The following is a 26,886-nucleotide window of genomic DNA, read 5'->3' as shown; positions in this document are numbered from 1 at the left end:
ACAGGAACCACACGCCCACCTCCAAAATCTCCCTCACAGAAACTTATTACATCCAATTGTGACTCAACATAAAGACCCTTTCATGGCAAGGGGCGAGCGAAGGGGAGGCACACGCAGGGTGGGCTTTCCTCTATTTTACCATCAACAATCCATATAAAATATCAAAAGACACACCGGTGGTTTTATATAGTCAATAAAATGTCCAGATTTGTGTTGTAGACACAGACCCCTGGTTCCTTTCACCACCACTGTAAAGAAATTGACTCGAAGTTTCTCCCCAGTAAACTATTTTACATCTAACTACTCTGAATGGATCTTTACATCTCAGGGTGTGAATTGTGCAGATATGAAAAATCTGTGGAATTCCCTTGTTAATGCCCTTGTCTCAAAAAAAAATCTTTTCCTGAAATGTTCCCTGACATCAAATCTAAAGTTCTTCAAAACAACAGAAAAATCCTTATATACGTAGATAACAGTACACAACTAAAATCTCTGAAAAGGTAGCTTTACAGGACAAGGAAAACATGCTCGACTTTCGATGGAAGTAAATGGAGAAATAATGTTTTTCCAAGTAATTTTGGACCATTTCTGTTGGTACAATCACCACCAAATTTTGAGCCAACACAAAGAACTGGCTTTTTTCCCAAATGATGTCAGAAAATGAAAAACGACAAAAATGGAGATACAAGGTTTTGCCCCCATAGCAACGATATACTGTAAACCAGGTTTATGGCAAAATGCCCCTTTGAGATTAAACACCATCTCCGGCCTCAGACTATTAATCATTTCATAACCGTGAAAACATCACAGAAGTGTTACAATTAACAGTGGTGGACAGTAACTCAGTAAATGTAATCTGTTACTGTACTTCAGTAGTTTTTTTGTGTATCTGTACTGAAGTTTTTCCATTTTTGGCGACTTTTTACTTTCACTGCACTACATTTCAAAGTCAAATCTCTGACTTTTTCCTCCACTACATTTTGAGAAATCTGTCGTTCCTTTTGGTTTCTGTGTGTATAAAAACGTAACATGTCAAAATGAAAGAAGCACAAAGCAAGAACACCAATCAGGGCACAGCGGTCACTTTGTTTTGAGCTTGTTTTGACCTGTTGGTCATACTGACCCAGTGCAGCACACGGTTCAATGTCAGCGCATCAGCGTAAAATTTTGGGAGAGTCTATTCAACATAAATGATGAACTAACCTAACTTTGTGTAAATAGAGCACAATATAGAAATATGTCCACATATGCAGTCGTGACTGACGCGGCTTTTTTCTGAATTTATACAAACACTCATTTTATAGTAAATTAGTTTGGGCTGGTTTATGTTTATGAACAGAGACCTACAGATCAACATAGTAAAGGAGCTCATTTGCAATCCTGAGTTTAAAGCCAGTTTTTATTAAACTTCAACTTGGAACTAAGTTGTAAATAAATCTTAAACTGAAACTTTGCTTGTCTGTAAAAAGTGATTTCAGAGCCACTCAGTTCTCCCTGATGGAAACTGTTTACCTTCAGTGTTTTGTGCTTATCATAATTAATCTTTTAGAACTTTTACTGTTGATACTCAAGTACATTTGATGGCAAATTCTTTTGTGCTTTTACTCAAGTGGAGGTCTGAAAGGAGGAACTTCTACTTTTACTGGAGTAATATTTTACCGTGGGTGTCTCTACTTTAACTCAAGTACATGGTTTGTGTACTTCGTCCACCACTGCTAATTAAGCAGCTGAACAACAGCCCCTATTTATATTCCTCAATCCTGGCTTAAGGCTAGTTACTTCTACACTGCCTAGCCTGACACCTTGTACCAACATTCCCTCTCAAAAAAAAGTTTTCCAGGGAGCGTTTCTGCCTTTTCACTTCATAAAGACAGCCTAAAATACATTTATGTGAAATAAATAATACAATCTGAATGTGATCTATTTATTATTTTAATTCTTAAGATAGAATATAAAAAGAACAGCAGAGCAAAAAAATCCAGAGTGAAAGACATTCCAGGAAAACAGAAGAGGGCTGATTTTGGCATGACAGAAAAGGCTCCTCAGTCTTTCCTGAGTGGGACCACCTCTTCTTGGATGCCCTCCTTGGTGACGATGCAAATTTTGAGGGCGTCTCCGGTGTACACATCTCTCTCCGCAGCAGAAATGAACACGTCCTTCACCAACTGCACTGCCTTCTCCAGGCTCAGGGGCACGTGCTCAACGTTCTCCATGTTCTTGAATCCAATCTGAGCATAAAGAAAGCATGTTTAGTCTAAACGTTTAGCTAATTTGATTGTCCAAGTATTGAGAATTTAAGTGAAAAGACATGAAGCAGAATTACTTTTTTTGTCTAACCATCTGCCAAACAAAACAAAATAAAAAAGTTATATTGGAATATTCATCACATTCAATTTTTCAAAAAAGCTCATTTAAATGAACATTTATAGCAAGGCCAATTGTGTTCTCTTGGACTCCCGGCTACGGGCGGCTACAGCATCACCAGGGATTGAACTCGTGATCCCCCTGATGAGAGGGCCAATGCTTAGATGGTTGCGGCACTCAGGAGCCACTCAGGATCTCTCTTCTGTCAACTTTTGTTACTCGCAATCTTGCAGTTAATAGTTGCCAGTGTGATCTGTTTGTTGCCATATTACATATTTCTGACAGGCAATCAGGTAAGGTAACATTTCTATCTTGGAGTTTTCCAATGAGCCCTAAAGTATTTTAATGTACATGAATATTATCAGAGGAGTCTCTAACGCACCGATAACATTAAATAGAGCCAATAAAGACAACGTGCTGTTTCTTGTTTAGATTCTTTTGGTGCAGCAGATGTTCATCTATATATGTGTAGTTATGTAAATAATACTGGATCTACAGTCATGTAAATCTGTTTCGTTGCCAAGTGAAGAGAGTTCAGGAGAGAAGGGTGTGTTGTCTTTATTCGAATAACGCCCGGTCCATCTGCAGAAAACCCAACAGGTATGCCAGGACAACATCTACTCTGTTATGGGGTATAAAGGCAGCTGTTTGTGCCTATACTGAGGATAACAGACATTCTGTTGTAAACCCAAACAAATAACTGTTTGTGCCATTATCAGGAACAAGAAAGCCCTCTACCACAGGTCAGGAAACATCTAACTGAAGTAGCCATAGTAGTAGCTGTGTGATCGGTCATCTACTGCTTTAATTAAGGATAAGGAGTTTAGGATGAGATAGTACAATTTGTGGAAAATAAGCTCCAGGCCCTTTTTCGCCAAGAAGTCCACAGCATGAGATTTGACTGCTTAGTTTCCCAGACATGTCAGTTCGTGTTTATAAGCTTATAACCAGACTTTAAATTCATCCATTGGTTTTAGAAATGAACAAATAACAAAACTGACCGTCTTTCTTGAGCAAACAGATACGTACTGTCTGTCTGGGGCGTGTAAAATAACTGACAACCATGTATGGGTAATCTCTTTAACAGCATACAACCGATCAAGCTCTTCTTCTGCTCAACTGATCCATCTCGGATACAGTCATTCAATTAAAAAAAAACAAAAAAAAAAAACACATGACTAGTAAGATTCCTCTTATGTCATTTGATCAATAATTCAGACTAGTCAGCTCCAATTTCCATAAAAGCAGCTGCTATGTTAACATTTCCATCACCTGTGTTAATAAAGACTTTCTACTGTATGTAAATCTGTTATCCTTCTCACCTGGTTGTCGAGCAGTGGCTGCAGCATCGCACTTGCTGATCCACCTGCTATGTAAGTGTCTCTCTGGTACGACCCAACCGGATCAAACGTGTACACTGCACCTCGACCTTGAACAAGATAGAAGCATGGCTTTTATAAGCTGGAAAAAGGAAGAAAAGATTCTTTTTTCTGTGCTAGTCTTGGTTTTCTTTTTCAGTCACAGCACAGGCTGACAATCTTTCTCTCCCTCCCTTTTCCCCTCTTGCTCTCTCTCATGGCCTCTACATTTCTTTCTTCCCTCTTTTTCCTCCACCCGCCCTCTCCCTCTCGCTTACTGCCTCTACCTCTTGCTCTCTCTCGCTTACTGCCTCTACCACTCTTGCTCTCACTCGCTCTCTGCTTCTAATTCTTTTTCTTCCCTCTTTCTCTCTCCCCCGCTTACGGCCTCTACCTCTCCCGCTTACGGCCTCTACCTCTCCCGCTTACGGCCTCTACCTCTCCCGCTTACGGCCTCGCCCTCTCTCGCTTACTGCCTCGCCCTCTCTCGCTTACTGCCTCTATCTCTCTTATCTCTGTTTCTCTCTTTCCATTTGCCTCTCCCTCCCTTATTATTTTGTAAGACTGGGGTAGGGGGCCATATAAAAAGTAATATGAAGTCCACAGTGAAAATAAACCAAGCCTGCTGGAATTGAACCATGATGACCAGCTTACCTTCCTCATCAAGCCCACCAATTATGTTGTAAACGTAGTATGGGAAAAAGCGCCGTCCGTACAGAATTGTTGACAGCATGGCTGCAATGGCTCCACTTGTCATGGTCTTGTTATTTGCGTGCTTGTACATCTGTAAGGGAATACAAAAAAGTGAATATATACTACTGGCAGGATTCTCATATTAGTCATTTATGGCTGATGTCTCGAACAAAAAGGAAACCTGTTACCAAATAAGCAACAAACCTGCAAGCGGCTTCAGCTCAGGCAATTCCACATTCTGATTTCTTCATCAAGCATTAAACGACTGATAATACTGTGCTGAAATTTACTCAAGCTCTCATCAGTCTAAGCCCACAATCATCGTCTTCATCATTATATGACCTTCAATAAGAGCAATATCTGAAGCCCATACAGTAAAACTGTGTAAATGAATAAGATATAGCATTGCAGGTAATGGTTTTGGGGTTTCAGTCTCCCACAAACCACAGTTATAAAAGTGAAATCAATCTACCTTAAGCCTTGCATCGATAATTTTGGTCAGCGTCAAGCAATCTCCATGGAATCCACTGCAGCCAATAACCGTAGTGTCTGTTCTGTAAAAAAAGCCCGAACAAATATTTTGAAACACATTTCTGTACACAGTTCTGCTGTGTAGATGTGTCAGAAACCAAAGGCTGTGGTCACTTACAGTTTATAACATTTCGGGGAGTCCCGGCTATGGATCAAGTAACCCTCACTTAAACGTGTGTCTGAGGCCACAATAGCAAAGTCTTCACCAGCCACCGCCAGCACCGTCCTGCAAGACAGATACAAAGAAAGTTACTCAAAACAAGTGAGGCAACCACATATGGCATCTAAGACAACCAATTCTTTAACATGGTAAAATGGGCAAGAAATCCAAGGAGGTACTAAAGGGGCCACAGCAAGGAAAAGCAAATTTTCCTTAAAACTTTTAAAAACGTACCGTTCACTCCTCAATCCATACAGTCCAAGTATCAAAGCGGCTCATTTTGAATTTGCTGTTTTGAGAGACTGTGGAACCCAACATATTGACATATATCTGCTAAATCAGCCTACAGCAGCTTCGCACTGCTTATTAACAGGGAAGTTATAAGAGCATTTCAGCCATTTTGTACATTTAAATGAAATTAAATAAATAAATAATAATTTTTTAAAAACCTGCGCGCGCACACACAACACAGGACCTCATCGAGGCCAATCAGAACGAAGTTCATTTACATATACCAGTCATAAAGGCCACAGTACAAAAAACAGACCCTTTAATTCTAACAGATAAAGAAAGCACGAGTGGGCAATGTGACATTTTTTCATTGTCGTAACAGATTTTGTTATTGTGATCATCAATACTTAAAGGACACTGATGTTTAATTACAAAGAGTCCATAATCAGTCCTGCTGGAATGGATTCAGTACAGCACAGTACACTGATCAACCATAACGTTCCTTGTTTCTACACTCTTTGTCCATTTTATCAGCTCTACTGACCATAAAGTCTCACTTTGTAGTTCTACAATTACTGCAGTCCATCTGTTTCTCTGCATACTTTGTTACCCTATTCTTCAGTGGTCAGGACTCCCATGGACCCTCACACAGCGGGTATTATTTGTGTGGTGAATCATTCTCAGCATAGCAGTAACACCGACGTGGTGGTTTTGTGTTTGTGTGTGTTGCGCTGGTAGAGGTGGATCAGACACAGCAGTCCTGCTGGAGTTTTTAAACACTGTGTCCACTCACTGTCCACTCTGACCTTGTTGGTCCACCTTGTAGTTGTAAAGTCAGAGACGATAGCTCATCTGCTGCTGCAGAGTTTGTGTTGGTCATCCTCTAGTCCAGAGGCCAGTATTCAGCACAGTTTTGTGATTTACCTGCTCAAACACACCTGATTCAACTCACCTGTTGCAAGGTTCACTGGGTGCGTTTGAGCCAGAGAACAACCCCTGCTCTAGTCCTTCATCACTGGTCACAGGACGCTGTTAGCTGGATAGTTTTTGTTGGTGGACGATTCTCAGTCCAGCAGTGACACTGAGGTGTTTTAAAAAAATCCAGCAGCACTGCTGTGTCTGATCCACTTGTGCCAGCGCAATAAAGAAATAGATGGATTACAGTCTGTAATTGTAGGAATATTATGCTCAGCTCCTAGACGTAAAGTGGAGCTGACAAAATGGACAATGAGTGTAAAAACAAGGAGGTGGTTTTAAAGTTATGGCTGATGTAACTAATGATATACTATTCCATATCCCCCACCCATAAGAGAGAAATAAAAGAAAATGATCACGTAGACAGGACGTATGACTGCTTTTGGTACATAACACCCCCCAAATGATCCAAGTGATCCTCTGGTACAAAGACAAAAATCAGTAAAAACGTAGGACATGGGCTCTTTAACCGCCTTAAAGCAAAACCGAAAGATGAATCTGCAGATCTTCATGCTAACATTAGCAAGTTAGCTGTCACCTCCGAGCAGAACCGGCTGCTGTGGATTAAACTGTGTTAACTTCACGTTATATAGTTCTAACGGAATCTAAACGGAATTTACTCTGGTAGTTAGAAATAAAAGACAACGCTGCCGAAACCCGATTCTTCAAAAACACAGCAGCGCTCAAAACACCTCACCTAGCTAGCTTGGCTAGTGTTAGCTAGCCAGGCTAGCAACCCGCTTTTTACGAAAAATAAAGTGTAGCATTAAATAAAGTTCACTCTTATCGACATGTCTGATGCCCGAACTCTGCTTCTTCAGTTCTGGACTTGAGCCACAAGAGTAATATAATCAGTCAACTAATAAAAGTCTGTCTAAAAAGATGCTAATATTGCTGTTTTAGCCTCGTTAGCCTCACAGCTCCGCAAGTTTTTATCACGAATTTGAACATCAGCTAGAAGTAAGACCAACTATTTACTCTTCATTATGATATTTTGATGTGATTACTCAAAAAAAAATCACTGTAAAACTCCCATTCCATAAAAAAAACCATTCAAGCATTCCGTTCCACCTTAAATGGCGAGGCAGTGCCTCAGGAGCCGGACGGTACCCGCTGCAACATTTAAGGTGGAACGGAAAACAAGCAAACAAAAAAACCCATTCAAGCAGCCTGCTTCTTGCTCGAATTTCCGTTCCACCTTAAATGGGCAGCGGTTACGATCTAGCCCCTGAGGCACCAGAACGTAACCGCTACACCATTTAAGGTGGAACGGATAATTGGAAGAAGAGCCGGCGAATAGGAAGCCAGCTTGAGCCCGCGGCTCCTCTCTGATCGGTTCTTACCCTCCGTTAAAGGCGTAAGGAGAGAATTTGTGCTCTACCGGCCCGGTGTAGTGATACTCCTTCATCTTCCCGTTTTCTCCTAAAGAGTGTGTGGACAGCATGGCTGGGCTGAGCCGAACTGAGCCGAACTGAGCCGAACAGAAACTTCACCTGCAAAAACCTCACTAAACTCGCTGTCTCACTGCAACATGGAGGACGGAAGTTGATTTCCACCTCCTCCGGTGGTGCGAATGAGCTAAAGAAAAGTCCTGGGCGCCTGAAACGCGATAAACCAGAGAACTGGATAAACTTTCCCCTCACAGATTTGGCCTCCTGTTCTCCAGGGTATATTTTGGTTTGTCCATCCGAATTTACAGTAACAATTATTCAGTAACTGCATAAAAAAAATATTTATTAAAAAAATCTCCGCTCAAATGATCAGAAAATGATATAACATTTTTTTAATAAATATATTTTTTACAGAGCAGATCACTGAAGAGACGCAATCTGTTTATAAGATAAAATATTTTATCTTATTATTATTATTAATAATAATAATAACAATAATAATAATAATTTAATTATTAGTCCCACACCGGGGAAGCTCTCAGTGTAACAGCAGCAAAGGGGCAGCAAGGCACTCAAGAAAAAAATAAGTAACAAGAAAAGACTCAACAAGCAAGTAATTAACTTTATTGAGTACTTAACAGGGTTTTCTTTTACAGTTTGTTACTATATAGACAATATATATAATAATAATAATAATAATAATAATAAAAGAAAAAAATAAGATAAAAATATAAGCTCTGTCTTTCATGAAAAATGAACAATATAAAGAATTATAAATAAATAAAAAGCTAAGATATTTACACTGTTAGGATATGGAGTTTTACACATGAGGTACTAAAATTAAAAATGGAAAGCTAAAGAACATTTACACAATGCTATCTATCTATCTATCTATCTATCTATCTATCTATCTATCTATCTATCTATCTATCTATCTATCTATCTATATATATATATATATAATGCATATGGAGTGTTGATTATGTTGCACACAGGAAAAGGTGACAGATTCACAGTATATTCTGTAGGTGAGTGAGGTGTAATGGGGGGTGGAGGAGGATCTACTGGGGGGTGGGGGAGTAGTTCTACTTTATAGTTTATAGCCCAGATCTGTGGAAAAACAGGTCAACTTTCAGTAGAAAAAAAATTGTGATTTTATTATTGGGGTATATAACGCCAGCAGCGCTGCTGTGCCTGATCCACTCAGCATAATGTCTGAGGGTTTCTAAAAACTTTACATTACAACAAAACAACACTACAATCTGCCTTCACTGCCATAAATATCAACGTACAGATACTACAGGTTCTTTACATGCTAATCACACGAATATGGTCTAAAAAAGAACTTTAATTTGCTGGTGTGTACGTGGTACATTGCTAAAAATTAGAGGAGCCTGATTAGTTGGGTGGGCAGCCTTGTGACCTAAAGGTCACCGGTTTGATCCCCTGAGCTGACAATACGTCACTAAAGCACCCTTGAGCAAGACACCTAACCCCCAACTGCTCCTCGGGCGCCGTGGATAGGGCTGCCCACTGCACAGATGGGTTAAAATGCGGAGGTGAAATTTACCTGTTGTCGGTCTAATAAGGGTCACTTAACTTTATAGCTTTTGTTTCTACTATCTGCAAGTTATTCCATTCTTATTCTTGTTTTACAGCTGTTCTGAACTATTTTTGTATGAAAATATAGTGTAAGATTCTGAAATCTTACTTTGACGCCTACCAACCCTCTTCATTTTTGTCTGTGCCCACCATAAACATTATGCCTTGGCCCCCCCGAGACATAGAGGAAGATGATATTTGATCACTGGCAGCACAACTTGTGAGAAATGGCATAGCATGTCTATCAGTGTGAAAATCAGGTCTGCCAAGTTGTGCAGGCGTGTTAGAACAATGAAGAGTTCATCCAGGCCTCACAGACCTGTTTCATTCCTCACTGCGGCGCAGCTTAGCTAAAGTACTTTGATCGTTTACCTCCCAAAATTGGCATTTGGTATTTATACAGAGTAAAATAATGATAAGGTCAAAGACATGCACAGTAGTGTACAAAAGGCCTAGGCAACTGAGAAAATGACCTCTGGGTTTTTATTTAAAACAGTAAGTGTTAAAAAACACTACGAGTAGAAAAATCATCACTGTCTAAAGAAATCTAGTAATTCTAAAACAGGAAATTTACAGGAAAAGGTAAAAAAAACTTTCTTTGCTTTTAATGTAAGTCAAAATGAGATTTGTTCTTGTAACCATTTTGGAGCACTTCTTGTGGTCCGTTCATCGTGAAATTTTGACAGGATGTAAAGGGCAGCTGCTCGGCTCTAATGATCCTGAAAATTGAACAGCAAAACAACTGGAGATACTTTTTTTTTTCGCACAGTGACGATGTATAACTAAAGAGATAAACAACACATTTTGATTGTTCTGTGTGTTAACCATTTCAGGAAAATTCAAACAAGAAGCTGGTGAATATCTGACATCAGCTTTATACCACCAAAGAATTAGCAGTGAGCGATAATAAATAATCCCCCCCCCAAACCTCCCTTTGAGGATCATATGATTCTCTAAATGTAACCAAAGCCCTTTACCCTTTCCACTTTACCCTCCTCTGCTGTCACTGCAGACAGGCCAGGTCACCTATACAGCAGTTAGTTTTTTTTTTATTATTATTAATATTTTATTATTTGAGGGTCCCACTCCTTGTAATTCAGCTCCAATGACACTCAAAAACAACTGGTAGGGGTAAAAAGAAGAAATGGGACTGGGCCTTAATGTCATGTTTTTGTTGTCATTATTGTTACTGTATGGAGCCCCACTGGTGACATCCTGTATAAATAAAAATAATGCGTGGCCATGAAAAGATGAAGGCTTTAAGTGCTGTTTATCTGATGGGGGCAGTTTTGGTGTCTACCAGGTCTTCCAGGTGGTTGTTAGGAGGCCCATTTTCTCTGTAACTTTTAACTCATTTTTGAAAAATCACTTAATTTTCCCTGCTTTCTCCTTCATTATGCAAGTGGATTACCTTATATTTAATCTCATCTTAAAGATCTTCTGAAAAACGAATAACTGAATTTAAATAATTGAATAAACGGTCTCTGACTTTTTCACAGTTCTGTATATCCAGATACATTTCAAAGGTTTTGGAAACTGTGTTTGTGCAAGCTAATATTATTAAGTGACCCTTATTAGTCCCACAACGGTGAACTTTCACCTCCACATTTTAACCCATCCGTGCAGTGAAACACCACATACACACTACTGAGCACACACACACTCACACACACACACACACACACACACACTAGGGGCCAGTAAGCACATTTGCTTGGAGCAGTGGACAGCCCTATCCAAAGCGCCTGGAGAGCAGTTGGGGGTTAGGTGTCTTGCTTAAGGGCACTTCAGTCACGTACGGTCAAGGGACTCAGAAGATCAAACCGACGAAGTTCCGGTCACAGGACTGCCCACAATACAAGATACATTTTTTTCCCTTCATGTTTTCATGTGACAAATCAAAGCTGTGAAGTCGTGACGAAGGTTAGTAATAGGACACGTCTTCAGCCACTCCCTGCTGATCACTCTTCAGGGACTCTTCTCTTCTGTCAGACTGCTCTAAACAGTGAGATCATCAACTAATTATTTAGTGAGAAACATGAATGCAGTTTTACACTGTAAAATGACTTCATCTGACACTGTTTCACGGAATTCATTGATTTACACAGGAACTATTTTCCACTACTGTTATTTTCAAACTGGAGCAATAATTAATATTCCTTGCATGACTGATGTTTTGCTTTGTAGAGCAGATAATTGTATCACAGACGGCCGAGACACTATCAGTCTTTGAATTTAGGCTGTTTCTGACTCAACTTTGTCCCACCCTTAGCATAAAATACTCCATGGATGGAACACCAAAAGTGTACAGACAGACTTTCTAATGAGTGAATTCAGAACGGTCCATTCTATAGAAACTTACCAAGTCAGAATTGTTCCCAGTGGTCGTGATAAGAACCAGACGTCCACCTCTAAAAGCTAGCAAGTTTTGGCTTTCTTAATTGCACACATGGCAGAGAGGAGCATGCATGGTGTTATAAGGCAAAATATTCATCAACAAAAAAATTTACCACTATTTTACACTGTTAATTATTGCTAGGATTTTACTAACACTGTTTTCCTCACAGTACGATACTGTAATTCATCATTGTGAAATCCACTCATCTCAGAACCACACACAGACGCTGCACTGTACCGCACTGCTTTATGGGATATTACAGCTACTGAGAGTAAAAAAGGCTAAACATTTTAATAAAACTCATTGTACGTCGACAATTCAGGTTTTAAAGACGTTCAAAGTTTTATGCTGGATTATCACAATTTTACTTCATAATTATGAGATATTAAGTAATACGTATGAAATTGGATCTCAATATTATGAGCCACTGTCATTATGTAATCACTAAGTAATTATGAGTCATTAAGTGATAATTTAGAGATATTAAGTCATAATTATGGAAGGAAGCCATAATTATGAGATATTAAGTCATAATTTAGAGATATTAAGTCATAATTTTCAGAATGTAAGTCATAATTATGGAAGGAAGCCATAATTATGAGATATTAAGTCATACATTAGAGAGATATTAAGTCATAATTTAGTGATATTAAGTCATAATCTTGAGATAATAAGTCATAATTATGGAAGTAAGTCATAATTATGAGATATTAAGTAACACTAATGAGGATGGATGTCAATATTATGAGTTACTAAATCGTAATTATGAGATAGTAAATCATAACTATGAGATATCAAGTCATATTAATGGAAAACGTTCTGTTACTACTTACTATACTGTCTTTTTTGAGAGACAAACGCTCTTTTACAGGTGTGGAAAAGTAAAAGCGCCTGTCTGGGCGACTCCCGCTGCTGTCCTGCCCTGATCAGGTTTCACTGGGTGGAGCTCCGGGGGCTGTGGCTCAGAGTCCAGGCTGAAGAGGAACGCAGACAACTTCGGACTCCGTGCGGAGCGCGAGCACACACGCTAACGCACACGGCCGACTTTCAGAGATGTTTCGCTGCGGAATCGCGTATCCACGGTGCAGGTGGATCCTTCCTCTTCTCCTGCTCTTCGCCGTCATCTTTGACATAATCGCCATCGCCGCGCAGTCCGGATGGGTGGAGGACGAGGACGCCAGTTCCCACTACGCCAGCATGTGGGAGCAGTGCCGCGGCCGGAACAACAACTGGACCTGCAAGTCGCTCATGGAGTTCTGTAAGTTAGCCGGGCAGCCACGACGGGCTTAGTACAGCCTAGGCTGCTTAAACAAGCTCGGTATAAGTGGTTTTAGAGCCGGGCTTAAGTTAGTTTCCTGCTCCGCAGCTTCTTGTTCGAGTTTCTCGTTTCCCTCAGACTCGAGGACTCGGCCATTTAAGGTGGAGCGAAAAATTCGAATAAGACAACTTAAAGGGGAAGTCCACCGACTTCAAAAAACTCTGCATGATTAAATGGTTGATATGAAAACAGATTCATTAGGAGCGGTTTGGTGTGAAACGCTCCATTCTGGACAACCTTCCCGAGTCTGAATTGTTCACAGTGGTGGTGATAGGAACCAGACACCCACCTCTAAAAGCTCCCTACCTCTAAAAGCTCCCTCACAGAAGGTTATTAACTAATATTACATAAATACAGTGCCTGATGTCTGAGACACTTTCGTCAGTTTTGGATGAAGTTCTGGCTTAAAAGGCATTTTAATCCATTTATTTCAGTTAATTCATGGTGGAGGGGTACATGCAAGGTGTTTTAAAGCAAAATAGTCCCCAAAGAAAACTTATTTTACCTTCACTGACCTTACATGTAACAACTCAGACACAAACAGGTTCACTGGTGGTCTTGGATAATAAATAAATGTCTATATTTGTGTTGTAGTCATGGTGACCCCTGGTTCCTATCAAAACCACTGTAAAGAATTCTACAGCCATTTCACACCAAACCACTCTGAATGACTGTTTACATTTCAAGGACTGAATTATTTAGACATATTAAAAAGTTGGTGGAATTCCACTTAAGCTTAAAGTGTTTGGAAGTAGACTTTTAAAAGCTGTGGAACAACAACTCGAAAAGTAGCTAATAAGCCACAAAAATAGTTCACTTCTAATGGTGGACTCAAGCACACAAACCATGTACTTGAGTTAAAGTAGAGACACCCAAGGTAAAATGTTACTCCAGTAAAAGTAGAAGTTCCTCCCTTTAGACCTCAATTTGAGTAAAAGTACAAAAGTATTTGCCTTCAAATGTACTTAAGTATCAACAGTAAAAGTACTAAAAGATTAATTATGGCTCTGATGTCCTGTTATCATTTTTATAACAAGACTCGCTTCATGAACTCATTTTAGGTGAAAATCCTCCAGTGTCTCTCTTGGTAAACCAGTCTTTTAATAGAAGGTCATTAATTAGTGACGCTGACGTCTATTAAAATGATCATAAGCACAAAACACTGAAGGTAAACAGTTTCCATCAGGGAGAACCGAGTGGCTCTGAAATCACTTTTTACACACAAGCAAAGTTTCAGTTTAAGATTTATTTACAACTTAGTTCCAAGTTTAAGTTAAATAAAAACTGGCTTTAAACTCAGGATCACAAATGAGCTCCTTTACTATGTTGATCTGTAGGTCTCTGTTCATAAACATAAACCAGCCCAAACTAATTTACTATAAAATGAAAGTGTTTGTATAAATTCAGAAAAAAAGCAGCGTCAGTCACGACTGCATATGTGGACATATTTCTATATTGTGCTCTATTTACACAAAGTTAGTATTGTACTTAGTTCAAGTACAGTAATTAATTACATTTATTTAGTTACTGTCCACCACTGTTCACTTCAGGACACAGGTGCAGAGCTGGCACTGACCATTTTGTTGTTTTCACTCCTCTTCAGTGCTGCCTTGTCCTCCATGGAAACATTTAGGCAATACTTTCTGTGAGGGGAAATAGTCATTTGAGTTTAGTTTTTTTAGTGTTTTTTTGTGTTAATCCACATAATATATCGTTGTTATCTCCAAAATGGTAACTTTACAGGAGAAGGAAAAAAAACCTCTTTACTTTTAATTTAAGTCAGTGGAAACAGACATATTTCTAAGCAATTTTAGGCCCATTTATCATCAATGTTTGACACAATATAAAGGACAATAGGTATTAAGTGAAAATTATGTAAAAATTATGTAAAAAACTGGAAATACGACAAAAATGGTTTTGTTTTGGTAACAGCGATGTGACCTTGTAACTATTAGGCTGTATTCACTATTACTAATTCAAAAAACAGTAGTAGTAGTGGAGGTAATAGAAATGTGCTTGGAAAGCACCTAAACACCCAATGTCATTATACACATAATTTTAAAGAAAAAAAGAGTACAAATATAGCTACATACAAAAATAAAAGGAAGGAAATCCATCAGAATGTAATATATAGAGAGACATTATGCTGGTTGTAGCCTTAGGTGGTGTTGGAATTCAGCACCTTCGTGAAAGTGAGCAGCATTTTGTATTTCTATTTGTGAACATGAACTGCGCAGCAAAATATTTCTGTAGGGCTGGGAAATATGACTGTTTTTATTATGGTGATAAATTACTTCGCAATATGCTTCGCATATCATGGTTATTGTCAGTGACCAGTTTTATTATGAAGATTGCATAATCAGTTCTGTTATACACAGTTTAGTGCAAATTTATTGCACACACAGTTTTTAATAGTAATTTTAAACATGGATGCTCTGAACAGCTTGTAACTGTCGAACTATTAGGGGCTACACATAATAAAAAACAACAAAATAATATCCATCCACCCATCCATTTTCTAAGCCGCTTCTCCGTCAGGGTCGCGGGGGCATGCTGGAGCCTATCCCAGCAGTCTTCGGGCGGAAGGCAGGATACACCCTGGACAGGTCGCCAGTCCATCGCAGGGCACAAAATAATATTGTTATCAAAACTCTGAACAACTTAATCTTGTGATATGATATTTTGCCATATGGTCCACTGCTACAATAGTGTCCAGCTGGAACACTGAACTGCTGAGTGGCGACTAAAAATGTATTTTTTCTAGGCATGACGGAATAATTTGAGCATCTCAACATTTCCATCGTTTTGAATTGAGAAACACAGACTTGTTCATTGTTTATTCACCAACATGTGACTCTGTATGTGGTACAAAACTTGTTTAACCAGTAGGGAGACCATTTAGTTTGTGGTACACTGTGTATGTAGGCCTGACTGTCTGCCTCGGGGTGCTTTCAGTTATTCACCAGAAACACAACCCCAAAACGCACTCGCAATAAACAGGTTCTTACATGCTGGAATCATTACTGATGTGTTTCGCTCAGGCTGCCTGTGCTGCTATTATGTTTTATTGATGTGGCGACAGCTAACCAGCCTTAACTGAATATACAGTTGTATGCATGCGTCTGAATGTCCACAGTGAGATTACGTGTTTTGCTGATTTCCTAAGTGAAAGCGAGTGAATGCCTCCTCTACAGCACACGTGTCAGACTCCATTCCTTGTGGGCCAAAACACTGTAGACTTCATTAAATACCTCATTAATAAACACACCTGATTCAGGCGATCAGCTAATTACTGTGGCCTTCATGAGCTGAATTCAGAGCATTAAATGAGGGTAAACCTCAATAGTCACACCCTTTGCCTCCCACCTTTGTTTCACAGGGTGTGGTTTGACACACCAGCCCAACCTAAACGCACCCGACAGGCTTGCCAAGTATCTCTCAGTGCTGAGAAAGCAGAGCCGCAGTGCTGGTTTACATGGCGTAGAGCTGGGCAGTGCTCTAGCTGCTCCAGCTTCATTAATGCACAGCCTGTATTATCAGTCAGGTTCTTGCTTGTGTTTGTCTCGATTTTGAAGAGATCGTAGGGTTAAATTCGAGGTGACAGTCACAGGGTGGAGCTACTACTTACAGATGTCCACCGTTCTTTCTCTGCTTCTCATATTTTGTCATCCTGAGTCATAGACAACAGATCAGTGAGAGCGTCTGACTTATCTTACAATCTAAACCTCAGGAAAACAGCCACACCCTGCCCTGCAGTAACAGGCCATCTTAACGATGAGTAATCGTGTTTTTACCAGGTAAAACAAGCTCTGAGTGCTGGGCGGTATTGATAAAATTATGGAGACTTAACAGTGGTGGTGATAGGGAGCAGGGGTCGCCATGACTACAACACTTATATAGACATTTATTATGCAAAACCACCAGTGAACCGACACGTGTCGTTTGGGTTTTTATATTAAGGACAATGTTAAAATTGGCATAATGAAGCACCCCCACCAACCCCCATCAATTCATAAAAATAAATTGATTAAATTGCATTTTAAGCCAAAACTTTAACATAAAACTACAGAACAGTGAGAGTGTCTGACTTGACTTCCAACCAGAGGGTTAAACCTCATGCAAACAGCCACACCCTGCCCTGCAACAACAAGCCATCTGAACTAGAGAGTATTAGAGGTTTGCGTGAATATATTCCATGAACATGTGCTTCCTGAATGCTTACAAATCTGACATACAGTCCTATGCAAAAGTTTTTGACCCATTTTGTTTATTTTCTACGTGTAAATAAGATGCACAGCTGCACATTTCAATGCACAATTACTGTGTATTTGCTGCAATTACACATGGAGGGGAAAAATAATAAAACAGAAAATGTGCCCTGTGCAAAAATTATGTTTCATACTTTAATGTTGTGTCCTTTCCCCAATATGTTAAATTCAGCAAATAAACAAGACCTGTGCATTAACATCTTCAGTAGTCTGCTCTCTGTCGAGGATGTGTTCACTTATTTACTCTTAGAAAGTCAATAAAACGCCTTTTAACTGCACATATTCAAACTTAGCTTAGCAAATACATAGAAACACTGAATTTGGCAGAAAAATACAAACTTTGTTTGGTGGTAGAGGCTTTGTTAACTTATTTTCACTTTAAAATCGTCAAAACACAAATGTGAGCAGGGATGTTATGTTTGACTGTAATCTGTCAGCTGGAATCTTTTGTCTGCTTCCGTTTCCTTTCACACCGGAGGGAATCTAAGACAGCATCGTAAACCTAGACCAGACGGAAAGCACATTCCCAGAAAGAAAACCTAAGTGTGCTGCAGTTAAACACTTGTTATATCAATAATCACTGTTATTTTATTGGATAATAACTAATAACTGACTGAAGACTGAAAGCTAGACACCAAAGATATTTCACCATAACTTAGGTAATAGAACAGTAAGATGGTATTAAATGATAAATAATACTGAAATGATCTATTTGTAGTAATTTCTTCATAAGTTTTCTGTCTGAGACTGAATCAGCACTTTTCAAGTGTGAATTATTGTGGATATTCATTTTAATAGAACTTCATTCTTGATATTCTACAGCTTTCTCAGTCATTATTGAATCATCTACGGCTCTTAACATTTCTTTTCTAAAGCTTTGTACAAACTTATTAAGTTGTATGAGAGTATTAACATCATATTAGAAACTTTTTTTTTAATGACGAGGCAGGTAACATTCAGTTCACCAGGTACTTGTCTGTCAATACTAATAAAACTGAACATCAATATTGTACCAGTATACAGATATAAGTGATACACACCAATCAGCCATAACATCAAGTCCCTGTTTCTACGCTCATTGTCCATTTTTATCAGCTCCACTGACATAGTTTCATTTTATAATTCTTCAGTTACAGTCTCTGATACTTTATTAACCCCCTTTTACCCTGTTCTTCAGTGGTCAGGACCCTCACAGGACCCCCACAGAGCAGGTACTATTTGGGTGGTGGGTCATTCTCAGCATTGCAGTGACACTGACGTGGTGGTGGTGTGTTAGCGTGTGCTGTGCTGGTCTGAGTGAATCAGACACTGGAGTTTTAAACAACTCAGAAGCAAAAACATCCAGCCAACTACACCTACAAGGTGGGCCAGTGAGGTAGCAGTGTCTAATAGAGTGGACAGTGAGTGGACACAGTGTTTACACAGTGTCTGATCCAGTCACACCTACGCAACGCACACTGACACGTCACCGCCACATCTAGTGCTGTTAATGACCCACCACCCAAATAATACCTGCTCTGTGGGGGTCCTGTGAGGGTCCTGACCACTGAAGAACAAGGTAGCAAAGTATCAGAGAAACAAATGGACTACAGTCTGTAACTGTAGAACTACAAAGTGCACCTATACAGTCAGAGGAGCTGATAGAAGATTGAGCGTAGAAACAAGGAGGTGGTTTTAATGTTATGGCTTTGAAATTGCTAACAATGCTTAAAGCCGTTATTGTTGATCCTGCACTAAAAAGATTTTCTCTCCTTTAGCTTGGGCCCAGGCTGTTGCTGCACTGATGATCATCGGCCTGATCATCCTCATCATAGCCTTCATCATCTCGTGTGTAGCGCTGTGCTGTAGCCTCAACATTCCTCTTCTGCCGTTCATCGGACTCCTCCTCATCATCGCCGGTAAGAGCCTCACTGATTATGTCTGTCTCAGAGATGATCTGAATCAGCCTTTCTATCTTAAGGCCCCGGCATTATTAAACAAACTTCAGCAAAACGAAATTCTTGAGAATTGTGTGAAGCTGAAAGCGTCTTCACGAGCTTACAAGCTTTTTTAGCCTCATTTTATGAGGAGTTTCTTGGCCGATGGAATACGATTCTTTCACAGTTCTAACTATGGTGACGTTTGAGTTCAGAACACTGAACACCATTTAAGGTGGAACAGGAAAAGTCTAACAGGAAGCTGGTCAGAAGAAAGCCAACTTCAGCCTCATCCTCTCATGAACTAAATATAAGAGAACCTGTCTGTTTTGGTGCTTAATACTAGTTAGTACTACTGAGTAATAGACTTAACCCCTTATATTTAGAAGATATTCATTGTTTATTTAACAAATGTGTGTTTCTGCGAAAGCTGAAGGCCCTCAAAGTTGTTCGTCTTCGTTTAATGGCACGCCTCTTTTTTACCAACCAATCAGAGGCTCTGTCGTGTAGCGTCTTTGTCCACGGAGTTCGCCCACCTGCCGTGTGCGTGACACAGTGAACAAAGCCTCCGCGCAACGTCTTTCTCTGCAATTACGTCATTGTTCGTTGAAGCCAGGTGAACGTCGGCTTCGCAAGACGTATGTTGAGGCCTTTAGTCAGTACAGTTTGAAGACGATAGCCCTACTATATTTGTGAATTGTAGCCTAGCCCCTTATTTTTTGAACATTAATGTAGCTATGAAGAAATATACAGCACTGTGAAAAAGTCATAAGCCTCCAAGCACATTTTTTAAAAGCCTTTATAACAGCAATAAGTGCTTTTTTGCTAGTAGAAATCCTGTATAGCAATAGAATCTATACAAATTAATGTACATGCACTAAAACAGCAGGAAATTTTTGCTTTAAAAATGTAGTCAATATCTTGGGAGCTGTTTAGAAGAACTCGGCTTTGTCGTTTCAGATTTCCCCTTGATGCCACCAGCAAACCTTACTTAATTTATGATTGATTAGACAAATGAAAGTATTAGTGTATAAAAACAAATAAATCTGGGCTGCCACGAGGAGATGAGTGTTCAATGCTTTTGTGTTTTTCTGAGCAAATAAACCCTGACTGCCCAGATAAACCTTTAAGCTTTTTCAAATATTGTTTTTCACTGGTGTCTAAAACTTGTGCACATTAATGTATGTGTACATATATTTGCCCGTATTATAAATCAGTGTGCACTCTGTGATGTTTTTAAAATATATGTGCAAAACTAAATTTATATGTGCCGGTTTTAAATATTTAAACATTATATGTGCATATACACTCACAGGCCACTTTATTAGGTACACCTAGTAAAAGTTTGGACCCCCTTTTTGCCTACGGCCTTAATTCTTCCTAGCAGACTTACAACGAGGTGTTGGAAACATTCCTCAGAGATTTTGGTTGGTTATTTGAGTTACTGTTGCCTTTCTATCATCTCATACCAGTCTGCCCATTCTCCTCTGACCTCTCACATCAACAAGGCATTTTTGTCCACACAACCGACGCTCACTGGATATTTCCTCTGTTTTGGACCGTTCTCTGTAAACCCTAGAGATGGTTGTGCATTGAAATCCTAGTAGATCAGCAGTTTCTGAAATACTCAGACCAGCCCGTCTGGCACCAACAACCACACCATGTTCAAAGTCACTTAAATCCCCTTTCTTCCCCCCATTCTGATGCTCGGTTTGCACTTCAGCAAGTTGTCTTGACCACCTCTACATGCCTAAATGCACTGAGTTGCGGCCGTGTGATTGGCTGATTAGCTATTTGTGTTAACAAGCAACTGGACTGGTGTACCTAATAAAGTGGCCTGTGAAGGTATGTTAGTATATTTAAAACCAATAATCACTGTTGGAACAGAACCTCAAGTCTCCATTTTTGTCATTTATTTATATTTTTTCAGAATTTGAAAAGGCTGCTTTTTCAACTGTTAAAATTTCACGAGGATTGGAACAAAAGAAAGGCTGAAAACTTCATAAAAAGTAAAAATTGTCCATTGAAAGTTTTTTCTTCTCCCGTAAAAGTTGCCATTTTGGTGATACCAGGTTTTGTTTGGACAGAGATGAGATGCACATGTATAATTTAAATGTAGGTAATAGTGTTCATTTTTATGGTTATGTCAGAAAGATGAAAAGCCAAACTTCAGCCGCAGGTTCAGTTTTTAAAGGAAGGAAATGGCTTTCTTCGTTTACTAAGTTCCAACTGATAAGGTGGCTCCAAAAATGCAAAGACAATACAAACACATTTTACTTTATATCCCTCTGGGTGAGTTTATCACCCCTCCCTGGGGTGATTTCATCGCCCCTCCTTTTTTAATGTCCCTGGACTCAAGTTCTGATTCCCAATATGTCTAATTTTCCTGAGATGTTAGGTAACCATTATTTCTCATCCAACTTAAGATATATATTTTTAAATTAATTTTCTCTGCCTTGTTTTATCAGGTCTTCCTGTCCTCCCTGAAGCCGTTGTTTGTAACACTTTCTTATTAATTTGGCTGAAAGACCGGTTCTTACCACCCCTTATCAGCTAGTCTTCCTATTCCCAGCCAGCTTCTACTGTACATGCAGTGTTTTCTCACTCTCCCTGACCTTCCAGCTGTTTTCCTACCACAAAGGCTCCTTTCCTTACAATACCCTGCTTTATGTCTGGAGTGGAAATTCACTCCATTCCATTTGTGGAATTGCTAGGCCTGCTATTCTGGTAAATCAGTCTGCCTGTCTCAGTTAAACCCTTATAGGTCTGTCTGTCTCAGTTTAGTGGTTATAACTCTATTTTTAATCATTTCCAAGCTAATGAGTCTTACAAAACTTTTATTAATTGTGATTTAAGTACATATTTCTTCAAAAACCCTCACAGTTACATGTTGTTGGAAGAAAATGTATGTCTTGTATGTCTAAAATAGTGACTTTACAGGAGAAAGGAGAAACATGCTTTACTTTTAATGTAAGTCAATGGAACCAGAATTTTTCCAAGTTGTTTTGAACCATTTCTTTTGGTCCATTCATCATGAAATTTACGTACAATGTAAAGAGCAACAGGCATTTTCAAATTATGACAAAAACTAAAAAACAACAACAATGGGGATACAAGGTTTTCTTCCAACAGTAGCGATATGTTGAACATATATGTAAATGCATTATTTTTGCATATAACTTATACCACAACTGTCCAATCAGCATGCCTAAACCATCACATATCCACCTTGAAACCGCATAGAGTTCCTAAATGCTAAATAAATAAACTTGCTTGTGTGGTTTCCGACACTGTATTATCACACTGTTGTCTATGAATGTGGAGAAATGTATGTTGGCTAGCTGAAACAGTCACAGCACACATCTTTACACATGAATTTTCTCCACATCAGAGATGTCTTGGCTGATTGTGTATATTGTGCAAATCTGATTTGCTGCTGAACTGTCACTTTAACTCCCAGCACAAGGTAATGGCAGGGAAAGTGGTTGCATTAGCATTACTCAGTGCAAGCCTGAACACCACCAACTAGCCTTGAGCTCTCACTGAGTAATTCGCATGAGTTGTGCCCCTTTGAGCGTCACCCTGAGCTTTTGTTGTGCCGTTGCTATGGAGGCCTGGGAGTGGATTGTTAAGTGACTAATGTGAGAGCACAGAGCGTAGAGAGAGGAAGAGAGAAAGAGAGAGATAGTGAACGCCTCCCCGCCCCCCACAGGCACACATACAGGCATGGGAGTGAGGCCTGGTTAAATTAGACACCACCTGCCCTCTTAGCGAACCTCACCGTGGCTCTCCCGTCTGTAGACACGGTCTAATCAGATTTGCTGAGTCTTTGTATCAGCTTCCTAACAGCACCTTTAGACTTCCACACTGCGTCCGAATTGGATTGAATTCGGCAGGAGGCCAGGAAGATTCCTCTGTGTCTGATCTTTTGTGCCGAAGGCAAAGCCACACGGCTGTGTGAAAGAATTTCAGCTACACACCCGAGCAGGGCGAGGCACTTACTCACATGTACACTGCAAACTCCCAGCCGAGCGTCAGCCTTCAGCCCTCGCCTGCGGTGACGGAAGTGCTTCTGTTTTTGTTAGAAGCTTGAAACGTTCATAAGTGGAAGTAAAAGTTAACGTAAAGAGGGGAAAAAAGGAAAGAAAAGTTTTTTTTTATTTACCCGCAAAGTCCTCTTATGACATACATGTGGTTTTATGTACTAAGAAGACTTCGTTTTTCACGCCCATTTTCCAGTCTGCATAATTCAACCATTGAGGTGTAAACAAAGTCATTCTGAGTGGTCTTCTTTACAGTGGAGGTGATAGGAACCAGGGGTTTACTTTTAATGTAAGTCAGTCCTTTGGTGTGAAACAAGATGTTTAAAGTGCTTTTAAAAAAAAAGTATCAACACAGGATTTTAAAACTTTTTCCTTTTTTTAACCTTATTTTTCAGTAGCTGTTACTAATGCTCAATAATATGTTCAATAAAAAACTTTGGTATCAGTATCACTCAGTGTATGGTCCAAGCTTTCATTTGCAGAAATAATTATTTAACTGTAATTCTCTTTTAAAAATAAACAAATAAGTAAAGAAATAAATGGGATTTGCTCTGCCTGAGATAGACATAGTAGTGGCTACAGTGGAGGACCTGACACTGAGGGCCTGCTAATGGCTTATCAGTCCTGGCAGTCGTCACTCTGTGGCCTTATTGAAAGCCCATTTAGGATATTCTATTGTTCCCAGCGGGAATTGTAAGATCTGAATGTCCCCTTTGTCCTGCCAATAGGTTCCTGTTGTTTCGCTCTGTTAGAAAGTAAACAAGCATGAAAAAAACCTAAGTGCAAAGCAGTATTTGTTCAGTAGAAGAGCCTGTTACATCCCGGGTTGCATGGATGAATCTTTTATCAGTTTGACTCCCTAAACTGCAGACTTATTATTCACTTATTACATTTAAGACTTATTATTCAGTAGCTACTATGAATTATTCAGTGCATAATTACGCAGTAGAACATGGGAGGGGGTGCGATATCAGGAATAACATTAGAGCTGTGATTCGGTCGCAGGCACAAGTTGAAGGGGAGTACAGTCGATCATCACAGGCGAGGTTTTCCTTGCGATAACGCACAACGTCAAGCTTCTATTTCTTTCACACAACAGTTCTGCAAGCTAAAGAAAAAAAGTAAATCAGTGAAGCCCTGAACGTTATATCAAATATGCTTTACTGGCAATTCCTTCCACCACCAAAATTAGTATAGTCCTTAAGGCCAGACTCCTAACACCACCTTCGCCTACCTGTGTAAAATGATCAAACTGTAAGGCGCTCTGGATAAGAGCGTCAGCCAAATGCCGTAAATGTATCACCACCACTGTGAACAATTCTGACTGCCGAATTTTCTGTAAAATAGAGCATTTATTATTACTCTAACTGAAAATGGCACAACACCACTTTTTCCCAATTCTGATATAAAAAAATCCAATGATAAACACGTATCTCCATTTTTTGTGATTTTCACTTTTCTGCATCATTTGAGCTCAGCAGCTGTCCTTTACATTGTGGGAAAATGTAATGATTGGACCAATAGAAATGATCCAAACTTTTCCATTTACATTGAAAGTAAAGAATGTTTTTTTTTTTTCTTTATTTTTTTTTCCATTTGTTTGTGTGGTTTCTCTTCATCGATCCACAAAATGAAGTGCAACAAATGCCCAAACAGTAATTTCAGTACTCAGATACTGGCACTGAGTACTTCAGTACCAGAGCACATCCCTAGTGAAACGCTTCTCATGCAGTCAGATTGTGCTGTCAGAGTTAACTGTTATATAATACGAATATACCTAATATAAAAGCTTAAGAGCGAGGAAGAACTGTGCGCTCCTTTGGGCACTTCAGCATATTTCAACCTCATAAAACCACAGAAAAAACTCATTCCGAACACATTTATATTATCTATTGTAAGTGTGTTTCCACTTAACAGGTTTTCTGGTCAGGGAAACATATTCAAATGTTTATATTGAGCTGTATGAAAGAAGATAGTTGTACTAACTGACCTTATGTCGTGCGTCTTTTCAGTCGTCCTCCAGGTCATCGCTCTCATCATCTATCCAGTGAAGTTCAACGAGTTGATCTTCGAAGGCCACTATGACTACACCTGGGCGTACGGCTTTGGCTGGGGAGCCACCATCCTCATGATGGGCTGCGGAGTTCTCTTCTGCTGTCTGCCCCGCTATGACGACTATCTAACTGGCCTGGAAAAGACCAAATACATCTACACCTCCAGCTAAACTGCCATCACACAGCTCGAGCACTGCTCTCCAAAAACATCTTCCAAGGCTTTACACTTTTGACTGCATAAACGACATTATTGAAAGCCCCAATCAGGAATTTTATAAAAGCAGGTCCACAGCGTGCCCAGACTACATCTGAGTATACTGAGCGAGACAGCATGGTTAAGATATGTACAGTATTACAGACTCTACAGTTGTTTTGAACGCCTAATTTCAAAGGCCTATACTGAAAACTGCCAGTGTGTTTTTTGGGGCAATTCCTGCTTGGGGTTTTAAGGCGCTTTAGTTTTAGTTTGTAAGGACACTGGTTGCTCTTGGGGTTTGTTTTTGTACCTTTTTGGGGGAATCATCTCATTCCTGAGGCATATCAACATGACAGCATTTCAGTTTTTATCATTTTACGACCAGCTTAGGCCTTTATCTTTGGTGCATCATTCAGCCTGGATCAGTTTTAAGCAGCCAGAAACAGTGGGTTTGTAGTGCAGATCTCCGATCCAGGCGGGCACTTGAGCATTAACTGATACATACTGACCGATTTACTGTAATGGTTGTATCTCAGTCACCTTATTAGGCCTGTGTTTGTATAGGCCTCATTCTTCCAATTGAATGTTATTCTATAAGCTTGCAAAGAATAGCACTATTAGTTTCTCATGCTTTGTGTAGTAAAAGTGCATGTATGTTTTTAGAAATGTATTAAATGTCTACCATTAAGTGTCTCACACTGGTCCCAGTTTGGCTAAAGTCATTCCCATCTCATTCTCTGTGCATGATTCCAACATATCACCAAAGTGCTCTTACTGTCCTCAGATGCTGTATAGATTGTGTGTGTTTGCCTGGTACAAATGTGGATTGATGATGTTTTTGTGTTGCTGAAGCAAACTGTTTTTTGTTTTTGTTTTTTTCTTATCAGAAAGCATTAAACATATATATATGTGACACTATGCAATACAGTGGGATTTTGAATTTTAGGGTTGCCAGTTTTAATACATGACCTTTCCTACTTCTTGAACTAAATTCCAACATTACTAATGTTTTTCCTATTTCCGATGTTTAAACTACACTCTGTATAGGATTCGGTCTAAAACGATGCTTAATAAAATAAAGACCAAACTCTTAACACATCAAAGTATTTGTTGTTGTGACTGTGTTGGTGTCGTTCCATTGAGATGTTAAAGACGATTCTGGTTTCTGTTGCACCTCAACATGGAAAATAAACATCCTCCTCATTTCGAGAAGCAGGTACCACACACACACCTTCATGTGTTTCTACAGAACTCAGTCTTTGTATTGTAATGTTTCCTGTTTTTATCCGGTCATGAACAAAAACAAACAGCAGCCGATGAAATGGACACTCGCTGCCTCCGAAACCAAATATTGTTTCTGAATGATCCTGTATGTATTTCAGGAATGT

At 39.5% G+C, this 26,886-nt stretch overlaps 2 protein-coding genes across 2 annotated transcripts; one reads left to right on the top strand and one right to left on the bottom strand.

The window, feature by feature from the left end:
• Positions 1 to 1,914: 1,914 nt before the first annotated feature.
• Positions 1,915 to 7,873, bottom strand: psmb1 (proteasome 20S subunit beta 1). Its single transcript, XM_017694113.2, has 6 exons — positions 7,656 to 7,873; positions 5,065 to 5,172; positions 4,888 to 4,969; positions 4,377 to 4,506; positions 3,687 to 3,793; positions 1,915 to 2,228 (listed from the first exon to the last, which is right to left on the bottom strand). Exons 1-6 carry the CDS (start codon positions 7,754 to 7,756, stop codon positions 2,043 to 2,045), a joined length of 714 nt encoding a protein of 237 aa, XP_017549602.1. The 5' UTR covers positions 7,757 to 7,873; the 3' UTR covers positions 1,915 to 2,042.
• Positions 7,874 to 12,666: 4,793 nt separating this feature from the next.
• LOC108425458 (p53 apoptosis effector related to pmp22) lies at positions 12,667 to 26,601 on the top strand. Its single transcript, XM_017694114.2, has 3 exons — positions 12,667 to 12,961; positions 19,047 to 19,187; positions 25,261 to 26,601. Exons 1-3 carry the CDS (start codon positions 12,757 to 12,759, stop codon positions 25,470 to 25,472), a joined length of 558 nt encoding a protein of 185 aa, XP_017549603.1. The 5' UTR covers positions 12,667 to 12,756; the 3' UTR covers positions 25,473 to 26,601.
• Positions 26,602 to 26,886: the final 285 nt, after the last annotated feature.

This window comes from Pygocentrus nattereri, chromosome 5, assembly GCF_015220715.1.
Source record: "Pygocentrus nattereri isolate fPygNat1 chromosome 5, fPygNat1.pri, whole genome shotgun sequence".
Lineage (NCBI taxonomy): Eukaryota > Metazoa > Chordata > Actinopteri > Characiformes > Serrasalmidae > Pygocentrus > Pygocentrus nattereri.
This window is presented reverse-complemented; position numbering and strand designations above follow the sequence as displayed.